Raw genomic sequence first — 21,869 nt, forward strand, 5'->3', positions numbered from 1 at the left:
CTCACCTGAGGAAAGGTAACAACTCTGCTCGACTAGCTTCAGTGGTTCCCTGTCAGCTCAACCCTGCCTAAAGAAACAGTCAGATGATGAGGTATCGTGACAGTGTCTTCAAAAGACCACTAGATGGCACTCGAAATAATGAACACAGAAAAGAACATTTCTGCTTCAAACACTTAAAGTCATGTGACCACGATGCTCAATAAAATACAAAATAATCTTAAAGAATTAATTCAGAAACGTGTGCAACAAATCTGGAGCGTCATCTTTCTATAGTCGGCAGAACATTTATTTCTGTCAAAATAGAACAGGCTCTGTGAAATAAAAACATATAAAAGACCACAGAATAGAACGACGCCAATTCATTCAGTATTTTAAAAAATACTCGCCGTTTAAAACAAGTTTAAAATCAAGAAAATACAGATTTGACGTGTCGCACTGAGACCACAGCAGCATCGGTTCGTTCTCCTCTGCGAGACGGAACCACACGACTAACGGTTGAGAGGTTTGGCACGGACAGAACCAGGACTCTGAAAGTACATTTAAAAAATAATCAAGCCAATCGTCGAGAAGGTCAAAGTGCAAAGAGTATCTTCTTCTTCTGGGGAGGACCGGAACTCTAGTCCCTGCTGCGAGGGACCCGGGGTGCGTCGGCTCCCTCCAGCGCCGCCGAGCTGTGGACCGGCACCAGCTTGCCCGAGTGCATCCGCTCGTTGACGCGCAGCTCGCAGCCGTCCTGCAGCATCCGCACCACGATTCTGCCGATGTTGCGCGAGTCGTCCAGGCCCGAGTGAGGTCTGCCCTCGTAGGTCAGGCCCAGACGCTCCAGCATGGTCTTCAGGTTGGTGTGAGTGTTTGGGAGCTGAACAGAAATTAAACAACTCATTAAACCTAAATCTCCTTTTTAAGAAAGAGTCTCACGATCTTCCTCTCGCTGCGCTTGATGGATCTACTGTCTGCTTTAAGAAACATCTTTAAACGTTTTTATTTGTTCAGGCTTTTCCTTGATTTTCTGAAACTCCTGTTGTGTTATCAGTTTTATCTTGACCTTTAAAGTATATACTTTATTGAATATTGTTTTGATTGTTTAAGCGCTTTGTGACCCTGGTCTGGAAAAGCGCTATATAAATAAAAATTACTTACTTACTTACTTCACAATAGTGTATTGATATTAAATATATATATACATCTTCTGATTCAATATATGTAAAATAATTATATTTATTTTTTTATCATAGTTCATTTACATTTCAATATAGTGAATATAAAATAAATCGTTTATATTATTATTTACAATTAACAAGCATTACAAATGTTTTTTTTCCCTTGCACTTAAAGTTCTGGCCGCTAGATGGCAGCAGTCATTATGTCCTCCACAGCTTGAGGGACAATGAAATCCTGCAATTACCTGGCAATGACTGAGGGTGAGAGGATACAGTCGACTCCAGCATCTTTTAAAGCTGACGTTTGGACTTATTTTGGTTTAAAAAAAAATTAAAGCAGTTACGACTTCATCAAGAGTCATGTTGTCTGCAAATCCTACAACACCAGAGTCAAGTACTCGACAATACTACACATATATCCTTATTACCACAGTATGACAACATATGTATCGTGACACGTATTGTATCACTTAATTTTTTTTTTCCGTTGACAAGTTTTTTGGGGTGTTTTGCCAAACATTCTGATTCAAGTAAGACGGACGTGAAAAGTCTAACCTTGTAGAAGTTCCTGTAAGATTTCCGGATGTTGATCCACTTCCTTGCAAACGGCGGGTACCTGAGTTGACTGATGTGACACTGGATGTTGAGGAACTTGCTCATGTCCCAGGCTCTGGAGATCACCGAGAATAATACATTTAATTCAACAAACACGACAAAGGTTATAAAAAATAATCCATAAAAAAAAAGTCGGTTTGAGGGAAACGTACCCGTCGGTCAGAAAAGCATATTTGTATTTGGTCCCGAGCTCTCGGCTCTGAAGCCACTGGACCACCCGCTGGAGGACGACAGGGAACGGGTCGGCATCGTCCACCATTTTCTATAAAAAAACAGAGGCGTCAAGAAATTGACTTTTTTTTTTTCAGTGGCTTTGAAATATCCACTGATCACAGACACACACCTGGGTGATACCAGTCAAACTGATGCAAAAGTCCGACAAGCGCGGGTTCAGCTCGGGTTTCACGTATTCCTGAAAAGTGCCGACCTGAACAACAAAAGATGGATCATGAGCCCGGAGCGGATCAACGCGAGGGGGTTCAGGTAGACGGCGGCAGCGACTCACGATCTTGCGGGTGCGCGTGTCGATGAGCACCATGGGAAACTCGATGATTTCGTGCATGAAGCCGGGCGGGTTCAACTCCTCGCACGTGGCTTCGAAGTCCACCACGCAGATGAAGTCGTAGTAGTCGTCACTGACCGCTCCCTCCGGCGCCGTCAGCTGCAGCTTCTGCTTCTTGTAGTAACTCTTCAGCCTCTTCTTCATCACGTCCTTCACGCCTCTACACACATTCAATCACACAAACATAAGGTTTGAACAGTGTAATACTCCATTCTGCCGCCAGGTGTCATAGGTATGTCACTTCAAACGTTTTTTTCTTTTCTCAATTAGGGTTAAGCAAATTAATGCTGCTAGGGGTTACCTAACAGTAGAAAGAAAGAAGTCTAAAGAAGAGTATAAACATGTATTTATGTAAGAAAAAAAGAATTTAAAAATCGAAGGCTCTAATTAAGGTAAAGAAAGTTTGATTGTGCAGTACAAATTCGATTTCTTTTACATTAAGTATTATTGACTAGTTTTAAATAAACAACTTTTCTATACTATTAGGTGAAAGTTATACACGAAAATATGAGGAACATACCATTTTTTATTTTATTTTAAAGAGTTGTAAATGTTATAAAAAGAGCCCAGTTTATAAAAAGACATAACTTGTGAAACTAATATAATTTGATTGTCAAAATTTAATTAATTTGTTATTTATCATAATAATTATTTAAATCCTTTTAAGGCGCTCTCTTTCATACGTTAACATGTGTTCAAAAAGCACTTGAGATAATTAAAAAATAAGAATGAAACGTAAAAGCTTTCTTTTTAACAAAATATTTCACAAAAATGGTTCTGATGTCGAAATAATCTTGTTATGCAATGACTCAGATAATGGAACCGTTTCAAAAACATGACGAAATTTTAACAATCTGTTAAAACAAGTCGATTTTATCTCTTTGAAATGTTTCAGATACATTTTGACTTGTTTCTTTTTCAAAATATTTGATAAAAATCCTCTGTTCACCAAGTCTATTTAACTGTTTGAATGTGTAAAGATAATTTTACAAAAGCAACAATGCTCCTACTCTACCTCGTGTCCAAATGTAGATCCTCCAACTTGTTTCTCAGCTCATCCCTCGACATTCTGTTGATGTGTCCGTTTGCGATCGCGATCTCCTTGTACACAGGATGACTGAAGTCCTGGTTCGACTCAGACGATGGAGAAGCCGATTCTTCGTCTGGACATATTTTGATGTTGGGCTCCACCTGTGATGCAAATGAAGCGAATGAAGGACAATATATTGGAAAACTGTAAAGAAGCACGGTGGCACAAACTGCTTGAAGTAACCACAGTATATTATGAATCTACTAGTTGGTCAAGTTTATTCATGTGTTCTAACATCAACAGAACAAAAGTCTATAAAAAAACAAGTCTATACGTCAATGGAAATACATGTTTCTGAACAGCAGAATGTTTTTAAATGTTGCACCTTTACATCAACAAATACAAGACCACGACGTTTCTAAATCTACTATAAACAGCAAGAGTTAACCTTGGATTGTGACAGTAAAAAAAAAAAATCATATTTGCCTAAACGACAGCCTTTCTAACAACAAAACAACAACAGTCCGCATGAAAAATAATGTATTTGTCGGTGATATATCTTGAACTAGATGCTGATAACGGTTGTTTACGAGAAATTATACATATAAAAAAAAGATTCACTTTCAATTTTAGGTTTATTTTAAACTATATTGGTTACTTCTTCGCTCAACAACATTACGACCAACATTAAACGTCTAATAAACCAAGTGTATGACAACAAAGATAACGTTTTTGATCAAATCACTGCAGCAAAGATGACGGAAGCTAAATGCTAACCAACCTTTTCCCCTTCGTTTTCAGACATCTTCACATTGACGTCCTTATTCTCCTTCTGTTCACTCATTGAGGTGCGATTTAAAAAGCAACGAGCGAGAGAAACGAAAGAAATCGAGCTCCTAACGTGGAATATTTTCACTATTCGCGTCCACGCTACGTCGCTGTTTACTAGTTAGCCGCGCGGGTTAGCACATGCTAACGGGGCTTCGCGGCTTTTCTTCTTTGGGGAAACGCGTCAAACGGAAACTGGTTTGGTTAAAAAAAATAATATCCACACAGACGTGCGTCAAAAATATTTTTACGCAAAATGGATTTACATGGAGACATAGAATGTCAACGTGGACAGCGAGACAAAAATTATATCAGAGTTTGAAATACGTTGTGCACTTTCTGCACATGCGCAAAGTCGCTAGTTGATGGAGCCAATAGGTGTCATGGCGCCCCCGAGCGACTCGGATGACTCAGAGCAGGCGACTTAAAATAAAACAACTATTTTTGTTATATGCGGAAAATATTTAGAAAGTATTTATGTTGCGCTCTATTTATGTATTGTACGATATGTATCATAATTGTTAGATTAAAAAAAGTCAATATCTCTATTTCTTTCGGACTTGTTTAACTTTTTTATGTTAAAATGAGTTTATATTTTTTCAAAGAAATTAGATTTAGCCCAACGTATTCATTATATTTAAAATAAAGGGTCAAATCATTTAGCTAAATTTGACCATGAACATTTAGTTTGTATATTTTTCAAATGTATTATTGTTTGTATTGGATCAGAAATATTTTATTTGTCTTAATCGTTGTTGTCTTCTCCCATTTAATACGTTTTTTTTGTGCTCCAATTTAAACAATAAAAACAAACAATACAAATAATAAATATGCATGGATTTTTTTTTAAATACGCACAATTATAAGTGGAAGGTTTTGTTTTGCCGAAGTTTGAAGCCAGGATGAGATGATGGTGTCCCTGGAGTCCTTTGAAAATTTAACAAGGGAAATGATGGCTCAAAATATAGGACTTTTGACTAAAAATAATCATGCAGATGTTTAAAGAGTCCCTGCTTTTTGTCATTTTAGATTTAAAAATATCCTTGAATCTAAAAAAATACTTAATTTTTTAAATAATAAAATAAAACTATATTTGAATGCACAAAACATTAAGTTTGTTTTTTAAAAACCCATAGAACACGTGTGGTTATAAAGCTATAAGAGCTACATTTCAGATATTAAACACATCTATAAGCTAAGGTAGAAACAACGACAACAATGAGTAAAACAACTCTTTAAAAAAACAAATTTATTTTCTCACTTTGAAATAAAGTCTGTAAGAAACAGAAGCATGTAGTCACAGAGAGACGTCCAGAAGATACACTGATCATGTTGGAAGGGAAAAGAAAAAGCAGCTTCATAATCAAACAGGCCACGCAGGTTCACCACAACAATGACGTCAGATTTTCTTTTTTTTTCTTCAAACGATCAAAAGATATGAGTTGAAAGGCAGCAGTTTCACTTCATCACAGTGATAAACGTCCGGCTACATTACCCCCCCCCCCCTTGATCCTGACCAACAAAGCTACGTTCAAGACCAACAGAAGAAAAAGTCATCGTATGTCTGTTCATGAGGATCTTATGCACCGGTGAGTGCAAGTATCGAAATGAAAAACAGCTTAGTGTGCGACAAAGGACACTTGAAAATATACAAAAACATCCATCTTGTTAACGAGACGCCACAGTTGATGAGTTTAAGACCACAGTGGGGATAGTGAGGTGGCGGTTTCTTATTTCCCACTGGGCCTGAACGCAGCGCTTTTTCAAAGCCTCAGGATGAGACTTTCTTCCTCTGTTTACCCCATAAAAAGTTCAGTTTCGTCTTCAGCTTCGAGACACGACAAGAAAACAAAACCAGGGCTTCAGGAGTCGATAAAGTCAAGAAAATTTACACATTTCATTTTGGCTGGATTGATTTTGGTGTCTCATAAAGACAAAAAGTTTTGTTGAGTTTTCCAAGAGTTGCAAATGGAATCTTGTTTAAATGTTGAGGATTTAAAAAGACATGAACTTTGTCATGTTAAAAAAAAACCCATTGATTTTAGCAGGATATTGAACTTAATAATTGTTAAGAAAACAGAAGTGTAAATTCATTTTTAAATCATGTTAGGAATGTTTTGACTGCTGCTCATCCGTCTGCCTATTATCAAAACAACTGGTTAAGTTATGACACAGACGTGCCAAACTCGGTCACCCAAGAGACCAAAGTCTGATTTTCGATTTATCTTATTTATCACTGTGTTTGTCTTTCACCATCAAACAAATTTCAGTTCTACTCATATTATTGACATCCGTTAAACCGGTTCCCTTATCTTATTTTGAACTCTGACATCGTTATATATCTCACAATATCAACATGAACATTAATCTGCTGTGATATTGAACCGAATAAAGTGACTTGGTGGAGGCGGATTTGGCCCCGGGGGGCCATGAGTGTGAGTTTCAACATGGATGGATCCACATCCTTCCCAGGAACCGACTCTTTCACGTGTCTGCAATTATCTAACCAGCAGCTTCCTGTCAAGAGTCTGGACACTTCCTGTGGGGCCATTCAAGTGCAGCGACAGATACACAAACCAACAACGTCATGACACACATCACAGGAACATTCTGTGCCTGAGGGAACTCTCCAGTGGGCAGCGTCGTCCACACAGATATAAAAACTTGATGGAAGAAAAAATGGTCGCCGTCACTAGACGTGTGACCAGAAATATCTTTCAACCCTTTATCATCTGTTAGGTCAGAGGTGTCAAATGTTTTAAAGGGCAACTAATGTCAAACCAAAACTCTCTTGACTCACATGTTGAATCTTCCTCTCCAAGATGCAGTATTACCCTCATCATGACCATGTTTTGAACTTATTACTTCATAAAGTTCGTCTAAAATCTCGGCAAACGAGAGGTTACGAGGGCAGAGTCCATTATGACGTAATAATGCCTTCACTCCTCCTCCAGCCAGCTGTAATCACACCTTCTTTGTTTATACAATGAGTCCCTTTGAGGTGGAGACTTCCGAAACTGATGACGTGCGGTGACAGAGGTCAATGTTTGACCAATCACAGCAGAGTGGGTGTGGTTATGGTGAACAAGATTTAATCTCCAGAAAAAAGTGGGCGGGATCATTTTCTAATGTAAATATTTCAATGAATAGAGTTTTGTACATAGTTTTATACTGATGATACAATAGAGTCCAACATATATTTAAGACACACTTAAATCAACACATTAGTTGACCTTTAAGACAATAAGGTTTGAATCCTACAAAGACCTGGAATCTTATCGTTTATGGACTTTTGTCCAAAGAAAAAAATTGCCCCAATTCCCCCAAAAAAGTTGTCCTTGTGAAACACAGAAGACACACACTTAAGCAAGCAAATGATGACAAACTCGCGCACAACAGCGTTATCAGACTTGAGACAGACACCAACAACCAAAAAAACAAATTCACACAGAGCTTCAGAAGTCACAGCAGCTTATTGTCTGAGGAGGACTGACCGTATGAGTGCTATATTTAGTGTGTGTGTGTGTGTGTGTGTGTGTGTGTGTGTGTGTGTGTGTGTGTGCGTGTGTGCGTGTGTGTGTGTGTGTGTGTGTGTGTGTGTGTGTGTGTGGGGGTGTGTGTGCGTGTGTGTGTGTGTGTGTGTGTGTGGCCTGAGATACGAAAGTATATCAGTACCATCGGAATATTTAATGGTTGGATTTAACATTTCAAATTTATTTTTCAACCATTGATATTTGTTTTTAAATAATTAAAGTCAATAATGTTTTAATTAAAAAGTGATTTTATTTTTAATTTATAATTAAATTCAATAATGTTTTTTTATTGAAAAGTGATTTATTTATTTATTTAATAATTAAATTCAATAATGTTTTTATTGAAAAGAGATATTTTATTTTATTTAATAATTAAATTCAATAATGTTTTTTTTTATTGAAAAGTGATTTTTTACATTTTTTTATTTAATAATTAAATTCAATAATGTTTTTTTTTATTAAAAAGTGATTTTTTTTAAATTCAATAATTAAATTCAATAATGTTTTTATTGAAAAGTGATTTTTTATTTAATAATTAAATTCAATAATGTTTTTTATTGAAAAGAGTTTTATTTTAAATTGAATAATTGAATTAAATAAAGTGTTGAATTGTTTCATGAATTTAATTTTATATAATCGAATATTTTCAAAAATTAATATTTTATTTACACATAGTTTGATTTTCACACAAAAATACATTTTCTAAATTAAATATTTTTAAATCTATAGCCTTTTATATTCAATATAAAAAAATGTTATAATGGTTCATAATTTGTAAATATTTTCAATTTGAGATACAATTATTCAATAAAAATAAATTAATTGAAATATCATCGATTTAAAACTATCCAAGAAAATAATTCAATGCCTCAAACCAACTACAACATTTCAATAAAACTATTAAAATGTACAATTTAACCATCAATAATCTGCTGGCACTGATACGCTTCCCTGGTGAGAGTCACCGTCCGATTGATTTATTAGTCTTTGCTGTGCAGCCAATAAAATCTATTTTTGGACTCCAGAGCTGCAGTGACCAGAACATTCTGGCGTCAAAGTCGATCCAGTCGAGTGTTTTTTTCTTTTTTTTTTTTGTTTGGTCAAGTGTCGTCATGATAGTAGCAAACAAACAGGTCCATGGATCAGGTCAGAGGTCGGAACTCAAGGCTACATGTCGACTCTCCGTCGCCCCCTTCAGTGAGGGAGCAGCAAGTGTTCCAAGGCGCCCCGTAAGTGTTCCCAGTTGTTCCAGAGCAGCGCCAGCACCGACAGTCCCGCGCAGGTGAGCAACAGGTGGACGCGGCTGCGCAGCAGCGGCGCGGTGAACTTGGCCGCCGTGGAGACGCACACCAGGATCACCGTGACGATGGCCAGCATGATGTTGATGCACTTGCCCAGGATCACCTTGGCGTCCGTGTTCTCCAGCTGGACCGTCTGCTGCTGCTGCTGCTGCTGCAGCTCCAGCTTGGAGACCCGGGTCTGACACGCCTCCAGAACCTCCTGCAACAAACAATCGCCAGGACGAGTGAGTCGGCAGGGATTGTGATACTTTTAAAGACTAATAATACATCAATGTAAAAACAATTTCCTCCATATATCAATGCTATGATTATGACGTGCGGTCAGGCTGAGGCAGGTGAGACGGTGCCTCACCTCTCGATGCACGATCCATCACAGACTGCATTGATGCGTCGTGCTTGATTTTCCGCAGTCTTGCTAATGTCTTTAACCATTAAACTTTGATGTTTGTTAAGTATCTTATTTGGTTTCCCTGATCGGAAATACAACCGCAGTGAAACGGCAAAGTTTGATGCACACGCACCACTGAGGCTCATCAAACTCTGTTGAGGCGGAGAGACTTTTATAACTAAAGGAAATAAGGCAGACTTTTACAACAAAGTAACAGAGGTTTGTGTGGCGAAGGAAAGTTGCATGGACTTTATTTACAGATAAAGGTAAGACCAGAAACAGGTTTAATTTCAATCATATAAAAAAGAGATAAGACTAAAAAAAATACAATTGAATATAAAAACTACATTTTGACAATAAATAAAATATTCTTTTATGTTCTCACGCATATATTGACCGATTAAATACTTTATACTTTCATGATAATAGACGTTGGTTTTATCTGCGTAAATCTAGCCAATCACAGAAGTAACCACGCAATATTAACCAATCAGAAGCAACAAGAGGCGGGTCTATCTGTCATTAGGATGCTTCATCCCAGGTGTGTGAGGGAGAGGTACCGCAGGTCCTTCCTCCCTGCTGCCATCAGACTCCACAATAAGAACTCAGCAAGATAAATATTTAACAGCACCTTTTCTTCTTGTTATTCTTCTTGTTATTTTCTTCTTGTTATTTTTGTAAATATGATAGTGTATATAATATAGGGCAGATGTTTTATTCTATTCTATTTAGATCTTTCTTTTCATTTTTTATTCTATTTCTGGGTGTCTTTTATTTTATTATTATTTTTTTTAATTTGAGGTATTGCGCTTGCTGTTGTTTAAACTGAATTTCCCCTCGCGGGACAAATAAAGGATTTCTGATTCTGATTCTGATTACAGCATAACATATAACATTTGATCGAGTCATTTTAACTTAACATTTTAATAGAAATACAGCGCTGACATCATAATGCTGTCAAGCTAAGTGTCGCTCAGGATTCTTCACTCCTGAGCCAAATTTAAATCTGGAGAGTTCTCGTTAAACTTTATGGTTAATTCCCCAATAGGAGGAAATAAACCCTTATCTTTCAAATGAAGAGCATTTACCAGATAGATAAAAGTTTATTTAATCAGCTTCTTGTAATCCTTTATTATCGCGGTCATATAATTCCATACGGTTTCAATCCACGTTTGCTAATCCTTTTAAAAATCATTTATTAGCTCATTTATTTTTTTTCTATCTATTGATTGTTTGAAACTAATTTAGATTTTCAGCCAATTGAATGGTCTCAGATAATAAAATATGGAAGGTTAAAGATTTGACTCATATGTCAATGTCAAAGATGATTATGTTAATGATGCTATAAATCAATATTTATCCACAATCGATGACTGCCATAGATCCCACAAAATATCACAACAATTCAATATAGAATTATTATTTAAATCATATATTTTTTTAACCATCTTAGTCATATGATATTGTCAAAGATGACAGATTTATGCTATAACTGGCACGGAGGACATCAGTCTGATAAAATCATTTAAATTGGATTTTAAAATTTTCACCCAAGACCTTGTGTTTGTTTGTGTGTGTGTGTGTGTGTGTGTGTGTGTGTGTGTGTGTGTGTGTGTGTGTGTGTGTGTGTGTGTGTGTGTGTGTGTGTGTGCATGTGTGTATAAAAATGCTGTTGAGATATGAAATAATCAGTAGCCAATTAAATAAGTTACCCTTACTTGACCACTAGATGTCACTCTTTGATTTATAATTTTTGGCTCTAAACACAGAGAGTGACATCTAGTGGTCTTTCAAAATAAAGACACTGTATCATGATACCTCATCAACTGTTTCATGAAGCCTCATCAACACATCACTAGTTTTTTACAGTCTGAAAGGTGTTTTATTGGGAAAAGGTTTTCCCCAAGTCATACAAGTCTGTGACTCAGACTCGATCAATTTTTCTAAAAAAAAGAAGCTGAAATAAGTCGATCATACAAACAGCCTCAGAGGAACCAGTCTATGTTCTGCTGAGTCAGCGTTATGTTGATTGTATTATTAATGCACTTAATGTTTGATCTTTGGCCAGTCATGCTATTTATTTTTTAAGCTTGTTTAATATTCGTTCCATGAACGTATGACCAAGAAAAGATAACAATCAATCACAGAAGTGCATGTTCATGGTGAGACTGACCTGGATGTCTCTGGCTCTCTCGTAGGCCTGATAGGCCACTTTCTCCTCGATGCTGGCCAGTTCCTGCTTCAGGTTACTGGTCTCATGCTGGTGCAGCTCCGTCAGGTCGTTCAACTGGTCCTCCAGCCGCTCATACCTGACACACACACACACACACACATGGACACACACTTTTAAAAAAGAGGTGGAGAAAATGAGTCCAGAGTCGCGGCAGCAACGATGCATAATAGATGAGACGTGTGGGCGAGTAACAGAACAAGGCTTTAAAAACTACTGCACTGACGCTGCAACATCTGCCCGTCGCTCCACTCGACCGACGGTCTGGAGGTTTTCGTGTGCGGCAGCGTGGCGAGTATTTTTAGTTCACTTAAGCTGCGAACTGGCTGCTGGAACTTTGTGGAGGGCTTTGCAGATGACGAGTCTACATTCATATTTCAGCTACTGCCCCTGTGTTTGTATATATATTTAATGAAAACTGGTTTTAATCCATGCTTTACTGTGACATGGTTACAGCGCTACAAAGGTGAGAGAACAGTTTCTTTATAGAAGTCAAACACATTCAAAATATTTTAATTACAAAATTAAAAAACCCTATGAGTATTTACTCATCCAAATATACTTCCAAATATTTAAATAAATTAAAAAACAATTAATTTATTGTTTGATTCTTTGACATTATAGTCTTACTTCAACTGTATAGTGTCTTGAGATAACCTTGTTATGATAAGACACTTTAAATACAATTGAATTGAATTGAATTGAATTGACAGTAATGGAATTTTTTTCATTTTTTTTATTTTAGCCTAAGGTCAGTCCATTATTATAGTTCTTGTTTTCATTAAATAAAACCCTGAAACAAAACAACAACATAATCTGCAGAAGAGAAGCTTTTTCCATTTTGTTTACAAACTGACGGATTGTTAGTAGTCAGTAGTATTTTTGCTTCACACCACAAGAAGTAAAAATAGTATTCTAGCCAAAACATATGACCTTCAACACAGAGGTCAAACTCAATAACATAAGGGACCAAAATCTATAAATGGTTAAAGTCACGAGCCGATTCCGAAATTACTTATATGGTATTTTCTTTTAAAGATGGCCATTGAAGGAGATAAATCTAATGTTATTTAAATTTTTAAAAAAGTTATCAAGAAGCCAAATAAATCTTTCCAGACAAGATGTGCAAAAACACACAATTCATCTTCTCTGAAAACAAAAGATCTTCGTCTCCTGTTTTCTCTTCCTTCTCTTCATAAATCTTTAAACAACCGTTGATAAAAATTTAAAGCAGATGACCTTTGACAGGAAGGTCGTCTGATGTGGCAGTGCTGCCGTTATCTGGGGATTACTCGGGGAAGAATAATTCGAGTACCATGAATCATATCAGTGGAAAGGGTCAGGTTGACGGTGAGTCAGATCCAGAGGGGGTTCTGGAGACAGATCAAGGTCAGGCTTGAAAAGTCTGCAAAATACCTTTGTGGATGTGGCTTTTAGGTTTGTACACTTTGCCCTTTTTGCTTTTATTTGTAAAACAGGAAAACGTAAAAATCGGCCTGTTTTCATTTACACTAAACATTTTTAACAATAAAAATCTATAACGATGCAAAACCACTTTTACTTTCTTTTCTGTTAATGTTTTCTACACATTTTAAACACATTAAATAAGAATGAACAACAAGATATGCATCTTCCCATTTGAGTCTTTTAATTTTAGTTGTCTTTCCAAAATAAAAGCTTGGATGTGAGTCTAAAGTGTCAAACTTAGTGGCGTGTAATGACAAGAATCTGGTACGATATGTATCAAGATAAAGAGGCAACGATACAATATATGATATAATGCGATACTTCAGTAACAAGAATATATTTCTAGTATTGTCGAGTACTTGACTCTGGTGTTGTATTTACAGACCGCATGACTCTTGACGAAGCCGTAACTGCTTTCCTTTGATTTGAAGCAAAAATGTATCCTCTTGTCCTCAGTCATCACCAGGATCTCTCAGGATTTCATTGTTTCTTTAGCAATGGGGGGCATAATAGTGACTGCTACTAGAGATTTAATCACAACACAAAAAAGAACAAACGCTGACTCTATTTGCAAGTTAAGTTTAACAAATTAACATGCAAAATAAACAGTGAATTGATATTTTCTCACACTGGTTATGTGGTCGACTACATGGTTGGCTCAAATCAGGACGGACAAAGATAATGAATACATATTCAACTAATATCAGACTCATAAAGTAATGCAATTTTATTTTTGTAGTTTTCTTTATCTCAAGGTCAGTCCATTATTATTGTTTTAATTTCATGTAATATTTCTGAGCAACACCCAAAACAAAAACAACAACATAATCTGCAGAAAGAGAAGCAGAGTATGAGGCGTTTCCTTTGTTGGTAGTATTTTTGATTCACACCAACCAGAAGTAAAACTATTATTCTAGCCAAAACATATGACCTTGAACACAGAGGTCAAACTCAATAACATAAGTAAGTAAGTAAGTAAGTCATTTTTATTTATATAGCGCTTTTCCAGACCAGGGTCACAAAGCGCTTAAACATAAGGGACAAAAATAAATTTCAATTCAATGCAATTTTCTTTTATTCATATATCAGTGAATTGATATTTTCTCACACTAGTCCAACTCATGGTCCAGGTGGCAAATATGAGCCACCAAGTCATATTATGTGATCGACCACATGGTTGGTTCAAATCATGAGGGACAAAGATAATGAATACATATTGAGACTCATACTTACAGAAAGTCTGGTAAAAATACAATTTGTTTTTGGCCCTGTGTGTGATTAGGTTAAAACAGACTTTTGTGTAGCAACAATGGATTGTGTGATTCTTGTGTGAGTGTACTTCACGCACCTGTATCGCTCCTCTTGCATCACCTGTGTGAAGTATCCATAGTCTCGTTTGAACTGTGTGTTGAGCGCCTCCATGTCCTCCGCCAGTTGGGTCTGAGCCTCCCTGATCTCCCGCACCATTTCCAAAACCTCGCCCAGTCGGCTGTTGGAGTCCGACCTCCCGGGGCCCCCCGAGCCGACCCCGGAGCCCTCGCCCGGGTTCCCGTTGGAGTCGGCGGACGCCGAGGTTCCCGTGGAGCACTCGTCGTCGCTGTGGTACTTGCTGGGCTTGGCGACGGTGTTGGCGCTGCCGCTCAGACCCCGGGCCCCGGAGTCCACCTGCAGGCCGGAGTGAGCCTCCACGCTCTTGTAGTGGGCGATGTTGTCGGCGCTGCCGAACTTGTTCCGGATGAGGTTGGCGAACTCCCGGGGTTTGTTGAAGAAAAACGGCGGCGAAAGCGAGACCCCCGGTCCGATGGTCTTGACTTTCTCCAGGGCCGGGTGGCGCCCGGTGGCGCTCACGTCCTTCAGGCTGCCCTCCTTGCTGTGCGTCCCCGACTCCGTCTTGACGCCGTCTTTGTGGCCGTGCTTGCCGTTGGTCTCGCTGTCTTTCACGCGGCGGTGGTACTGCTCCAGCTTCCTCTGCAGGCGGGCGATGGACTGGGCCGACTTCTGGTTCTTCTTCTCGAAGACCTGGCGGATCCGGGGCACCTGCTGTTTGTCGGCGTTGTTCATCAGCTTCAGGTACTCGGCCACGTTCTCATCGCGAGCCGTCTGCTCCACCTTGATCTGCTCCGTCACCTGAAATATTCACACACAGGGAAGACAAAAATGGTTAATTAATATTTTTGGTATACATTAAAAAATAAAGAAAAACGAACTATTCTATAATAACATAAAAACAATCACAAGAGGGTGATAATAAATATCAATACACTTAAATATGGCATTTTTTTTGACACCATATCAATATTTAACAGGACTGTACTGATAAAAAAAAAACGTTTTTAATTTTTTTGAGTAGACTTGCAAAAGTATAACATTAAATTATTAGATTGTTTTTGATTTAAAATGAATATTAATGTTGTTTGTTCGTTTTTGTGTTTCAATTCTGCCGCTAGATGGCAGTCATTCCCGTCCTCTGCAGCTAAAGAAACGATGACATCTTAAGATGGCTGAGGACGAGAGGATACAGTCATCTCCAGCTGCTTTTAAAGCTGATGTTTGGATATATTTGGTTTTTGGTTTCAAAACAATTGAAAGCAGACTTCGTCATGAGTCATGCGGTCTGTAAATTCTGCAACACCAGAGTCAAATACTCGACAATACTACACATATATCCAAATATATCCTTACTACAGTATCACACTATATCGTATCGTTGACCCTGTATCATGATACACATCGACCCTAGTCTTTTTAATACAAACCCTTGAACAGAAAAATTAAAACTTTATCATGATTAACAAATTGTTTTAGCTCATGGCAAAAAAAAGGAAAGAAAATGGTATTTAGGCAATATTTCCTGTTTTTTTGTTTTTATGTAACTTGAGCAGTAGTAATGGAAAGTAGACCCTTGTGAATCCAGAGGAAACTACAGCATACAACTATTATATTTAGGTGTAAATCATTCCAAATTTAAATCCATTCACCACTTTTTGAGTTGCTTTTTGATTTTAAATAAGCCAAAAAAAAAGTCAAATATCAAATATCATATCCTTTAGCTCACAGATAAATGATTCCAGTAAAAAAACAACTACTACCTATCATGAAAAATAAGGTTTATCTCTGTGTATTCATGTGTAACTCAAACGTAATCAATGACACGCCTCACCTTGAGGATCTTCTGCTGCAGGGTGTCGATGCCGAGCGCCCCCTTGTTGAAGTCCAGGCCGACCCCGTCCACCCCCAGGCTGTCCACCACATCCAGGTTGGACTCGGAGCCCCCGCGACGCATGGGCACCGGGATGCTGAGGATGTTGACATCACAGCCACTGCGGTCCGCCTGGTGGTGGAAAGTACACAAGAGACACGTTTAAAATAAACACAACTCTATAAACAGGATGAACGATAATAAAATACTTGTTTTAACATAATGTTTATGAGCAACAATTTGCACAGTTACAACTGGAATGAAGTGAACAGTGAGTTTGAAGTTTAAAAAGTTGATATTTAAGAGAAAAACATGTGATTTAATGCAGATTTCTTTGGCTGTATCTTTCCTCTATTTCTTCAGCATTTATTTGGACATGTTGTAATTATTTTATTATTGATATTTATGTTATTTCGTTAGTATAATCTTTATTTTACTTTAAATATGTATTGTTATTGACATAAATTAGGCATTTGTGCATATACAGTATCACGTAAAAAAAAGAAATCAATGGTTTTCTTTTCTTAATTTAAAAGAAGAAAAGACAGTCTTAGATATTACAGAATAATAACAATGATAAAACACTTAGAAAGATACTGTCCAGAGGTTCCTCTTAGTGTGTACTTATTTTTTGTTTTTGCTTTAATCCTTGAAATGTTATCCATGTTCAAGAATTTTTTTAGATTTTGACCCATTGCTTTTGATTTCCGGTCTCCAATTTGTAATGTTTCATAAATGACTCCACTTTTTATACTTTACTATGTTTATAAAACGAATCAACAGCAGATACCCCAAAAAAATATGAATCTAGACAAAATATTAATTAGTATAGAAATTGCTGCCCTTATATAAACTCGGTCCATATTTTTCTTTTGCATCAGTTTGTGATATATTCAAAAACGTTGTTCAAATGCGTAGTATTTTCATCCAACCATGGGAATTTTAAGTACAAATCCTTCAACATTGACTCTCGCACAAGTCGATATTATTCATGCTACTGGTGCTTCTTCAGAATCACAATGGAAGTTTGCCAGAGGCTCACATGGAGCTGCTGCTTTAAAACTTAACCTTGTTCGATCGCAAATGTCTCGAACTCAAGCCCGACTCGTTTTATTCGAGCAGGATATTCAACGACATATATGTGAGTAAAAATGAAATAATGTTCATATATATATATTGACATTGTAAGACCGTGTCAGACATCATCGATACAGTTTTCTAGCAGGTTTTTGTCTTCTTTCTGAAATTTAACTTTTTCTGTCCAAAGCTCCGGGTTATGCTCTGCTTTATTTCTGAAGAAGGTTTTTTCTTTCAATGAGTCCACCGCATTGTGGGTTTTGTTTGGGTGGGGGGGCAGAATTTGTACATTTCAATCTCACTCTGACACCGTCAAGGTCGCTTCGTTTTTATTCCCAAAGGCAGCACAGATACTTCTTTAATCATTCTGTTTATATTGCTGCTCTCCATTTCCCTTCTTCTTCTCCCTCATCACCTCTTACCACATCATCCCTTCTGACAGCCCACAAAGTCCCAATCGTACTTTCAACTGTGACAGGAAAGGTAGCAAAACCCAAATGATGAAACGACATGACATGATAAAAGAAAATCAGACTATGGCTTAATAAATACCAGATATATGTACAAGGTACAGCGGAGAGTTGAAGCTGTTTCATGTCTGATGCAACAAATATTCAATCAGGCGAAGATCCTAAAACATGCTCCACAACATTAGCCACACAAACAGACAAGTGGCATTGCTTTTAGATGGTTCACAATAAAGAAGTTTCCAGTTAAAGTGCACATGATTCAAGCGTCTTACAGTGAATTCATTTTTATAAATGTGGCTCCTGAGTGAGGCAGCATGAAGCCTGGAGCTTCAAACAAATATGTTCAAAAAATGCTTATATAAGACAATATAAAATAATGGCACAGTATGTATTGTCTGGAGTCAACACAGCGGCAAACAACACACACACACACACACAGACTTAAATACACACCGGTGACCTGCTGATAAAACCCTGAAGGCAGTTTATCGTCGTGTTCAGTTGTTTGTGGCTCGTCTGTCTTCACGTCTCTCTCTTCCTGGTCGCATGCCTCAGATGTCTGACTTATAAATAATAGGTTATGTTCGCTCCGAGTCATCTATCACTTGATCTTGTTGTTGGTTCAGTTTAGGAAGAATCGAGTTTGCACACTTGTAATGCTTGGCACAACACGCCACTCCTTCCAGAAATGCAAAATACACAAAATACTATTGATTTACTCAATAATTGGCTATAATAAAACTGAAAAAAACCATATTAAATACTTAAATAGATATTTGAAGATTCTAAAATGTCTTTGGAATCCTTGTGACTAGTGATGTGTTGATGAGGCTTCATGAAACAGCTGATGAAGTATTATGACATCTAGTGGCCTTTATTTTGAAAGACCACTAGATGTCACTCTATGTTCTATAGTCTTTTGCTCTGTCAGTATATTATACTAAATCAATAATTAAACTGCTATCTAGAAGTAATATCTAGTGGTCTTTTTCAAAATAAAAGACACTATATCATGACACCTCATGAGTCGTTTCATGAAGCCTCATCAATACTTGACACGATAAGACTTGTTTTCTTTTATTCCAAGAATGAGTAATTCTTAATTGAAAATTCAAGGATGTCTCAACTCTTAACTGGAACAATAATTCAAGGAAACATTAGAAAAATTATGAAAAATACTAAACATTTCTATCATTAGTTTCTGTACAAACAAAGTAAAACAAATAGATTAAAAAAAACATGAGAACATTACTATAAAACTCTTGCAAATCTGATTTTATTTCCTCAGACCGTTTTTTCTTCACAGTCATCTACTGTTTCCTTATCTTTACTCCTCATTCTTACCTATCAGTCTATTGCACTTCTTAGTTACCACCTTAAATAATAATTTATTTTTAAAGTTCAACTAATGTGTGGATTTAAGTGTCTCTTAAATGGTCCTTGGACCTCTATTGTACTCAACAGTACGTGTCTGTTTGTACACAACTCCAAGGTTTGTCACCGCATGTCATCAATTACGGAAGTCTCCACCCTCCAAGGGACTCATTGTATAAACAAAGCGGGTCGGGATTACAGCTGGCTTGCAGAGGAGTGAATCAGGAGAGTTGGGTTTTCACATGAGTTGCCCTTTCAGGACAGACTGACATAAAAAAAAGCCATAAATGAATAAGAAATCAGCAGTATGTCAGTAACCCGGCTGTATATTTTTCAGTGTTTTCAGTTGACACAATGTTCAACTAGTTTCTTTCGTACGTAAAAAAAAACTAAATGTAGTCAAGACCCCCTGATTCTCTCCTGACACCAGAGCGACCTGGACTTCTGATCCTTTATATCTGATACAGACAGTCATTGGAGCAAAGAAACTCCTCACGGAGAACAGCATTAAATCATCAGTATTCAAGTGTGTGGAAGTAAAGAACGTGCCTCAGCAGTCCGTGCACGTACTGGACATGCGGTTGAAAGTAGATCTGAGGGCGAGAGCAGTAGGAATTACTCACATGCGAGGAGGACATACACGTGTTGCCTTGATGTTACATATTAGTGCTGAGGTCATGACCCGAGGACAGAGGTTGTTAGATTAGGCAGAAACATTTCAACTGATGTGTCTGTTGGGAAATAAACTCTTGAAATGAAGAGACCTAACTTCCCCCCCCCCATAAAAAATGGATGACTGGCTCTGATAGAAGTGAAGCCATGCGTCCAAACCTCCTCTTTAACGGCAGCTGTTGCCCAAAAAAAAAAAGCTTCAAATTCTTTAATTTCACAGTGGAAACTGGGTCATAGTGAAACGTGAATGAATGAATCTTATCTGCAGATGACAGGGTTTCGAACACTGAATGCACATGGAGACCACGCGGCTGCTCACCCCCCCCCCCCCCCCCCGACAAGCACAACACGCAAATACTTTTGGCCATTAGTGCTGTTAGTCCAAACAATCGATGTGCGGGCCAGCAGAAAATTAACTGACAACAGCCTCGGGAAAAGTTAAGCCCCTTCATTCCACTACGAGCTAAATGATGTTGATGGACAACCAGTGGCAGAACAGACCATCACATGCTCCACTGGGAGCCTATGTTGCAACAGAAGCTAAAGGGATGACAGAGGTTTTCACACAATCCATCCTGGACACAGTTTTCACTTGTTATGCCTTAAACTCGGAGACAATTTCTCCTTTATTGGTTATTGCTGTCAAAAAGGTATTTTGTTTAAAAAAAAAAAAAGGTATTTTCTTAGAGGTGTGACACGTAACATGTCAATATACTTTTTTAAAGTCAAGTTTACTCAAAAAAGAAACCTGTACACTAGAAAAAAATAAACTCTGAAGGTCAGTTTGTGAAGGTAATGCTGACAACGCCCACACTTAAACCTTCCAAAAAAGTGATTCATAACTATTTAAAGCTTTTCAACTTTCTGCCAAAAAGCAATTAGGAGGAACGGGCTGAATGTTGATGCAACAAATCAAAAAAAATGTTGGATTTAAATTATTAAGGTGATTAACCAAATGGAAAGCTTGGACTCACAAAAAAAAGTTGGATGAATCAGAATAAGGATAAAAAAAAAAGTCAATTGAAATTCACAGATATTCATGTATTGCATTGATTTAGATTTTTCTCATGTGTGTACTTGTTTTATTTTATTTTATTTTTATTTTTCTATTATTTTTTTTAATTTAATTTTGAGTGTTTACATGATAGATAGTTGTTTACATTTCTCCCATTTCTTCTTCTTTTTTAATTCTCAGTAATGTGTTTTGTTTTTGTTTTGTTTGTCTGATGAAACAGTTTGAAACAAGTTACATTTTAAGATAACAATCTGGTTAAAACAGTAAGTATTTTGGTGCACTTCAAAATGACTATTTAATCCCTTATTTCCCAGCTATATATTTGATTTTAACACAATTCAAGACAAGTATGTGCCTCAGACTTTTGTGCTTAACAACTACGGAGTGATAACGATTATAAAAAAAACAACAACTGGGCGTCACAGTTCATCTAACAAATTGAGAGGGGATTGTTGATCGGCTTGACTTATCTCGCTATTAAAAATATTACAACGGTATTACAACGGTAATATTTTTGAGAGCTCCTTCTGTCCAAAATGCTTTTGCTTAATTTTTTTTTTACCTTTTTATAATATTGAACGGTTTTAAAAGTACATCAAGTGTAATTGAAATGAATTAAACTTCAATGAAGACTTTAAAAATAAATACATCTACTATATTTCATGAACAGTTCTGCTTTATCTCTTCCACAAAAAGGAAACAAAAAAGTATTCTCAGCTAATCGGTGTAATTTGGAAAACGTTACGAGACTTCAACCTGAAGCAATCAAGGGACGTCTGCACAACGAGCAATAATCCATTCAGTCAATAGTCTTCCTTGAAACCTCTCTGGGGAGCACTCAGGCTGATAGAAAATACTTTTAGTTTCTCAAGCATCTATGTAGGTAAGTAAGTAATTTAAGCAATGTAGCAGGACGCACTCTTAGAATCCTAAATAGACACAATATGG

At 37.2% G+C, this 21,869-nt stretch overlaps 2 protein-coding genes across 3 annotated transcripts in view; both read right to left on the reverse strand.

The window, feature by feature from the left end:
* Positions 1 to 259: 259 nt before the first annotated feature.
* Positions 260 to 4,533, reverse strand: eri1 (exoribonuclease 1). The gene is made up of 7 exons (XM_087785724.1): positions 4,149 to 4,533; positions 3,353 to 3,528; positions 2,281 to 2,497; positions 2,119 to 2,202; positions 1,928 to 2,037; positions 1,716 to 1,830; positions 260 to 859 (listed from the first exon to the last, which is right to left on the reverse strand). Exons 1-7 carry the CDS (start codon positions 4,209 to 4,211, stop codon positions 617 to 619), a joined length of 1,008 nt encoding a protein of 335 aa, XP_087641850.1. The 5' UTR covers positions 4,212 to 4,533; the 3' UTR covers positions 260 to 616.
* Positions 4,534 to 8,356: 3,823 nt separating this feature from the next.
* Positions 8,357 to 21,869, reverse strand: part of tmcc3 (transmembrane and coiled-coil domain family 3) — a 53,165-nt gene continuing 39,652 nt past the window's right edge. Inside the window, exons 2-5 of one of the 2 annotated variants that reach the window (XM_087786532.1) lie at positions 16,275 to 16,445; positions 14,463 to 15,241; positions 11,591 to 11,726; positions 8,357 to 9,228 (exon numbers count right to left, since the gene is read on the reverse strand). In XM_087786532.1, coding sequence (XP_087642658.1) covers positions 8,923 to 9,228; positions 11,591 to 11,726; positions 14,463 to 15,241; positions 16,275 to 16,445 — 1,392 coding nt within the window. In that variant the 3' untranslated portion in view covers positions 8,357 to 8,922. The remainder of the gene's footprint in view (positions 9,229 to 11,590; positions 11,727 to 14,462; positions 15,242 to 16,274; positions 16,446 to 21,869) is intronic. The other variant, XM_087786533.1, reaches the window with a different exon arrangement.

The sequence above is a fragment of the Callionymus lyra genome, chromosome 3 (assembly GCF_982586985.1).
Source record: "Callionymus lyra chromosome 3, fCalLyr1.hap1.1, whole genome shotgun sequence".
Taxonomy (NCBI): Eukaryota; Metazoa; Chordata; class Actinopteri; order Syngnathiformes; family Callionymidae; genus Callionymus; species Callionymus lyra.

What these genes read in the sequence shown, in the direction of transcription:
- eri1 (XM_087785724.1), bottom strand. Translation starts at nt 4,211, where the DNA reads ATGAGTGAACAGAAGGAGAATAAGGACGTCAATGTGAAGATGTCTGAA. An exon ending in CTGAAAACGAAGGGGAAAAG is followed by an intron (nt 3,529 to 4,148) that starts GTTGGTTAGCAT and finishes TTTGCATCACAG; the next exon opens with GTGGAGCCCAACATCAAAAT. An exon ending in CTTACAGGAACTTCTACAAG is followed by an intron (nt 860 to 1,715) that starts GTTAGACTTTTC and finishes ATTTCTGTTCAG; the next exon opens with CTCCCAAACACTCACACCAA.